Genomic DNA, 7,146 nt, shown 5'->3' with positions numbered 1-7,146 from the left:
TCGCCCGCCGTCCGTGCCGTGCTGCACCTCCGTCGGCCGCCCTCCGCCACGCCGTTGCCGTGGCTCCGTCGTGCCGGCCACCACTGCGAGCGCCGACCCGTGCCCTCACGCACCCTCTGCCGGCTGCCGTCGGGTAGCAAGCATCGCTCGCACGCAGGCGGAGGGGCAGCATGGGCGGCCGCGGCAGGCTGGACCGGCACGGCGCGCGTGATGGCGGCCAGCACGACGGCGGCCGGGGCATGCTGCGGCGGTGGGCACGGCCCACACAACGGTGGCCCGCGCGACGCGCGGCGGCTGGCACGACGGCGGCTGGGGCATGCTGCAGCGGAGGGCGCGTCCCGCAACGAAGGACGCGGCGCGCACGGCGGCCCGCGCGACGGCCAGCGTGACGGTGGCCGGGGTAGGGGTGTGGCGGAGGGTGCGGCTGGTGGCGAGGACGCAGCGTGCGGGGCGGCCCGCGCGACGGCGGCGACGGCAGGGTCCCGGCGGAGGGCACGGCGCGCGCGGCGGCGGCCACGGCTGTGGTGCGGCGGCGGCGGGGGGGGGGGGGGGGGGGGGGGGGCGGCACAGGCCTCCCCCGCGCGCGCCGCGTTGGAAGGATCCGGATGGGGGATGGTTGAAGATGAATCTGATGCGTAGGTCCCACACGTCAGTGGTAGAGAGAGTGGGCAAGGAATAGGAGCCAGTGGTATTATTGTCTTTTTATCTTTCATAGTTTAACTGCTCCGTTAGTATTTTTGACAGTAATGGCATAGAGGGAATGAAAAATTAAAACAATGACATTGAAGAGATGTGCTAATTTTCAATGGCACATAAGGGATGTGTTATATTTTTCAATAGTATAGAGGGAATTTACTCAGAAACAAAAGGCCCACAGAGAAGAATAAAAATCAAGAACGCGGTGATCAGTAGGCGACATAATCATGGGACACGCGTCACACGTATAAGGCGCACAAATCAAATTACTGGGCATGCAAGAGACACGTGGGGAGATTGGTTTGGCAGAAGGGCGCAGAGGCCTCCGGAGTGTCCTTTTTGGTTCAGCGATACAGAATTACATATATCTTAGAATCAGCCTTATAGATTTCCTTTTTTAGAATATGTTAAATGTTTACGATATAAAATGTATACATCGTATTTCCAAAATGTGATAGAATCGCGATTGTAGAATCGGTAATGATTTTGTCGAGCATTCTGGTACTGGAGGATTGACACCGCCACCGCTGCCGCTGCAAGAATCCGTCGATTCCTCGCAAAAAAAAAAAAGAATCCGTCGATTCCTCGCTGGGGCTAGCAAATGGTGGCGGTGGATGCAGATCGCGAGTCGCGACGGAGTAGTTCGTCGGCACACCCGATACTGTTCCATGCAAACGCTTCTCAATTTCTGTGCGTGCAGTTGTGTCAACATCTCTGCACAATGACATGGTATTCAGGAACAGAGAAGCAGACATTTACTCTGTTCCCTGTGGTTGGTGGCTGGTGCTGATTTGTTGTAAGAGAAAAATACTACTAGTTGGTGATTGTTGACTAATGTTGATTTGGTGTGAGAAAAAAATACTATTAACTGAATGCATTAGCCTAGACTCTGACCTGACACAGCCACACAGGGCCGCGTCCCATTCCCCTATGAACAGCCACACTGAAATCCTGACACGCACAAACTACGGCACTAGCTAGGCCCTGAAATTCTGAAACATGAGCACAATTTATGCTGCTACAGTTTTTTTTGTCCAAATAAAGAAAGAGAACTCCTCCTATACACTAGTGAAGTTTTCCTTTTATAAAAGAAAAAGAAAAGGGAAAAAAAGAACCGCCACCGACCGCTACCGGTAATGGAAAGGCTCTCGCACGGCGGCTTAGCTAGTTCCTAGTTGGGGTGGCCGGCGGTGGAGGGGCTGGACCCCATCGGCTGGGGCTGGTAGTGCTGCGCCGCGAGCGGCGACGCGGCGGTGGCGGGGTGGTGGTCGACGGACGAGGAGTTGGCCTCGGCCATGTCGAGCTCGATGTCCTTGTGGCGGAGCAGGAGCAGCATGCGGTGGCCCTCGATGCGGAGGCGGTCGTTCTCCAGCCGCGCGCGCAACATGTCGCGCTCCTTGTTGCCGCGGAACCGCTCCCACTTGAGCCGCTGCGCCTCCAGCTCGAAGGCGCGGGACTCGAGGGCCACCTGCTGCTGCTCCACCTCCACCGCGCGCCGCCGCACCCAGCACCGGGCCTGCTGCGGGTCCGCCGCCGCGGCCGTCGCCGACGCCAGCTCGCCCTTCAGCTGCTGCACCGCCGCCGACTGCTCGACCGACGCCGCCGCCCGCGCGCGCTTCCCGCCGGCGTCGTCCTCGTGGTCGTCGTCCGCCGCTGCGCCGCTGTCCTCGCCGCGCCCGCGCTTGCCGCGCTGCTGGTGGTGGTGGTGGTGGGATCGGTGGTACACGTGGCACTGGCCGTCCTCGTCGTCGTCGCCGTAGTCCTCCTCGTCGTCGTCCCCGTTGTTGCTCAGGGCGTCGTCGCTGTCGTCGTCGTCGTCCGCGGAGGAGTCCTTCATCCCCGGCGGGGAGGGGGCCGCCGCCTGGTGCTGCAGCTGCTGCTGCTGCACGTGGCGCGCGGCGGACGAGGCCGCCGGCGGCGGGTGGTGGAGGCAGGCGGCGTCGCCCCCTGCCGCGGCGTGCGGCGGCCCGCCGCCGTTGTGGTAGGCGCACATCTCGCGGAAGAAGAGGTGCTTGGAGCTGAGCAGCTTGCGCGCCTCGTCCCTGGCCTTGGCCGAGAGGTCGTCGATGGCGTCGAGCAGCGCGTGGTTCTCGACCACCCGGCACGCGCGGCCGCGGCCGAGCAGGTCGACGACGCGCTTGTAGCGCTTGTTGAGGTCGTTGAACTTGTCCTCGCACTGCTGCGGCGACACTGTGAAGCCCTGCTCCCCCATGGCGCGCGACACCGACTTCCACTTGCCCTTCTTCTGCTGCTGCTGCGCCGCCGCCGCGTGCCCGTGCCCGTGCCCGTGCGCAGACGAGCCCGCCTTGGCCGCCCTGCCTCCCCCCGCGCCTCCAGCCGGCGCCACGCCGTCGCCGTCGTCGCCGACGTTGTACACCACCGTGATGAGCAGGCGCACCATGGTGTCCGTCCACTTCATCCGCGTCCACGGGCACACCCCCGCCGCCGCCATCTGCTGCGGCTGCTGCACCACTCCGCCGGCCTTCCCGCCGAAACCACCGTTGCCCACCATCTCGTCGTCGTGCCCGACCCCCGCCGCGACCCTGGACGACGACGTGTTGGAGTAGGGCGAGAACGACGGCTGCTCCTGCCTCACCGGCGCTGCCTGGTGCAGCTGGAACCCGCCGTGGTGGTGCTCCGCCTGCTGCTGCTGGTGCTGGAACGCGGCGGCCGGGTGCATCTGCTGCGGGGCCAGGTGCATGTCCAGCCCCAGCATTGCCGCCGACCCCACCACGCCGCCGCCGCCCCGCGGCGCCATGCCTCCACCCCCGTCTCCCCTCTCCATCGCCAAACCCCAATCTCTCTCCCTGTCCCTCTCGCTCGGTGGATCGCTCTCGGCTCTCGATCGCTCCGCCGTTGGAAAGCGGCAGCGGGGAGGGAGTCTTTATGGGGGCAGCCCTGCGGGCGGTCGCCGCCGGTTTCGCCCGTGCGGCTGCGGCCGCCCCGGCCGCGGCTCGGGTACTCGGTTTGGCTTTGCCCCCCGCGCCGCCCTGGTTCCAGCGGTGGGAGCCCACAGGGCCGCGAAACCGCCTGGGATCCCCTGTGCCGACGCGCTCTCGGCTCACGTGCGCGTGCGCTTCAGCGTGGTGCTCCCTGCGTTGGCCGGGATGGCCGCAGAAGATCCGAGACTGACTGCGGAGGACTGGATTGTGAAACAGCTGCTGGGAGGGGGGCTGCCCCTGGTTTTGGTCTTTACCGGAGTTTCCTTCCTCCTCGCTGTTTTCTTTTCTTTTCCTTTCCCCCCTCCGGACAAATTTAGTTTGGCGAATGCAGAAAAGACCCTCACTGTTGCTAAGGACCTCACGTGCTGTGGTCAATGTGCAAGTGAGAGTCGCATTGACCTTGTCAAAAGGCGTTCGTGTTTAGATCGTACAAAATTTTGGAAGAAATTTACTATAACAATTTTCAATCAAAATTAGAATGACTAAAGATAATGTAATTATAAAACTAATTATCACTCTGTTCGCTGTGCTGGTGCTGGAGACTGCTGCTGGAGTGGTGTGAGAGAAAAACATTGTTGGCTGGCTGGTGGCTGGAGGCTGCTGCTGGAGTGGTGTGAGAGAAAAACACTGTTGGCTGGCTAGAGGAGCAGCGCAGCGAACGGGGTGTATATGGATGGACGAGAAATCACAAGAAAAATCTATTATGTCTAATTAATTCGTCATTAGAGGTTGTTTACTGTAGTACGACATAGTCTAATTAGGCTTAAAAGATGTGTCTCGCAATTCCACTAGAGGTTGTGGAATGAGTTTTATCAGTTATTCATATTTAATACTTCTAATTAGTGGTTAAACGTTCAAAGTTACTATAGCTGGAAAATTTTTGAGAACTAAACGAGGCCTTTGCTATGTTTGCTGTTGCTTGCATCACGAATTGTTTTTTTTTATTTTCAAATAAATGCATCACAAATTGTTACATGCCATTTGCTACGCTTTCCATTTTAGCTAGTTTTTGTGCGTTGTGGGTAGTGTGAACTCATAACCTTCGTTCCTGCTCATGGTGGAACACAAGCTCATGGTCGTAGCCATGGACGCAAGATTAAAATTGAGAACCGCCGTGTTTCATGTTTTCTTTACTCGTGACAATATTCATGTATAAATAGATGAGTTTATTACAGGTTTCTGGATCACCATTTTTCGGGTTTTCTGTAAAATCGGTTCTATTAATGTGATGAAAAACATGAGACAAAAGCGTAGCATGTACACATATATATGCACGAGAAAACTATCAAAATTTGTGTAAATATAGTCAAATTTAAGTCATTAATAAAGAACTTGCATTGATAAAGCAAGTCACAACAAAAGAAATGATATTTTGCATAAATTTTTGAATAAAATAAGTAGTCAAACTTGGGGTTTCAAAAAGTCAAACGATATATAATTTGGAACGGAGAGAGTATTGCTTACGACCAACGTATCTAATATCTATGGATTATTGCCTCCTGTGTTATTTCATATACTTTCGTACTACTCTCTCCGTCTTGAAATGTAGGTCATTCTAGGATTTTTTAAAAAGATTATGAAGATAGAGAAAAGACTGTCCTACCCCTATTATTAAGCATTGGGAGTCTATTTGGATAATTAGTATTTCTCTTTTTCCTGCAACTTCCCCACATGCACACCTCCTTTATATGGCTACATGTATATCTTTCTGTTGGAAAAGATCCAGAAATAATACACAATTAAGACGGTTTGATCCACCCTCACTCTATCATTTACTACCAACGTAACTTTAGATTGTCGTTTCCTATATTATTTCATACTTTTTCATGCTTGTGTATATTTATGTGCAGTGGCGGAGCTTGACCTTGAATTTTAGACAAATGAGGGGGCCATTCTTTTGCTACAGTAATGAACAGTAGCCATTTTACTATTCACGTAGTGGGAATTTTCATTGGGCAGGGGGGCCAAGGCCCCTCTTGGCCCCAATGAAGCTCCGCCACTGCCTATGTGGCACAGTCGCAATACACTACTTTGCTATGATAAAAGGAGTAAATATACCATTCTCCTACCCACTCTACTTAGAGTTTGGCATAAATTTGATAGTTCTAAGCCTGGTAGTCTCCCGAGTTGATGTTGTAAAAAATAACTCCTTTGGTATTTAGGTTACCCAATTTATTAAAACGCGCAGGGCCTTAATGAGTTATGCAAAGTTACAGCATAGTTGCTCTCGCGTGGGTTTGCCCACGTGTTTTGATTCAAAACCGCCTCCAGCCGTCGTATGCCGGTCAACGGGGGGGGGGGGGGGGGGGGGGGGGGGGGGGGGAGGGGGGGAGATTGGCCCGAAGGCCCAAGGACATGCTGATATTGAGGTCGGGCACATCATACACCAGATTTAGTAGAGAAAAAAGTCAGACGCTGGCACTAGCGGTGCTCTGATGTCTTTTTCTTTCTCCTTTGTTGTGTCTTCAGACCGTCAACTTAGAAGTACGTGAGCCATAAAATTCAAAGTATCTTCAAGACTACGGACGGAACAGGAATACTATCTGCAAGATTTTTTTTAGCTGGATTCACACATATTGCTTTTTCAAGTAGGATTCACACATATTTATTCATGCTATTTTTAAAAACAAAAGGATATCTAAAAGATTGTTCACATTCCCCTCGGCTTCCCAGTTGCCAGTAGGATTCACATATATCAATTCATGCTATTTTAAAAAGAAAAAAGACATCTAGAACGGTAATGCTAGCGTGAGGGCATTCGACGCCAAAAAAAATATGGGACACACCCAAGAGCCCCGTGATGTAGCAGTGCGAAAGGTTTGCACATAATTTTGTTGTGACAGATATGAGCTAATATTGTAGCAGGAAAGACACCCAAATCTAAACGACAGATGTCGTAGTGGACCTTTTACATGATATTTTGTTACACTAGGGATACGATGATGTTTCAATAGGAGTTTATTACCAATATTGTAGTAAAAGTTTTCAGTTGATTATTGATGTTACAATAGCTATTTAAGATTATTCGATGGGTCGATATGTAATGTTGTAGTGGTCATTTTCATCAGCATGTTTGAGTTGCGCGAGCAACAACTATTTTGGATGTTGCATAAATTTATTCTAGATATTTCAATAGTTGATTTGCTATGCTACAACTTTTTATCTAATCGACAAATTCTATTTGTTCTATTATTTTTTTATGTTGCAATTTTAGTTTAAAATATTGCAATTATAATTTTCAAATGTTGCAAAGGGTAAGTGTCGATGTTATGGAACTCTATTTCTACATATTATTGTTCTTATTGGATGATGTTGCATAAAACATAGTGTGATACTGTGGCGGTAATTTTCTATCATAGAATCGGATGATAAAACTATTTATATATATATTTATAATATTGCAGTACTTATTTTGAATATCACCGTAGTTGATTCCTAATTGCCGGAGAGTGTCCAATGAAAAAAAAATCCAATCAGACGTCTAGTTGCTAGTAACTCCGTATCTTGA

General features: G+C 52.2%; 1 protein-coding gene across 1 annotated transcript; it reads right to left on the bottom strand.

Moving 5' to 3' along the window:
• Positions 1–1,537: 1,537 nt before the first annotated feature.
• Positions 1,538–3,620, bottom strand: LOC120706758. The gene has a single exon (XM_039991472.1). It carries the CDS (start codon positions 3,479–3,481, stop codon positions 1,868–1,870), a length of 1,614 nt encoding a protein of 537 aa, XP_039847406.1. The 5' UTR covers positions 3,482–3,620; the 3' UTR covers positions 1,538–1,867.
• Between the last annotated feature and the right edge of the window lie 3,526 nt (positions 3,621–7,146).

This window comes from Panicum virgatum, chromosome 5K, assembly GCF_016808335.1.
Source record: "Panicum virgatum strain AP13 chromosome 5K, P.virgatum_v5, whole genome shotgun sequence".
In the NCBI taxonomy this organism is placed as follows: Eukaryota; Viridiplantae; Streptophyta; class Magnoliopsida; order Poales; family Poaceae; genus Panicum; species Panicum virgatum.
This window is presented reverse-complemented; position numbering and strand designations above follow the sequence as displayed.

What these genes read in the sequence shown, in the direction of transcription:
- LOC120706758 (XM_039991472.1), bottom strand. Translation starts at nt 3,481, where the DNA reads ATGGAGAGGGGAGACGGGGGTGGAGGCATGGCGCCGCGGGGCGGCGGC.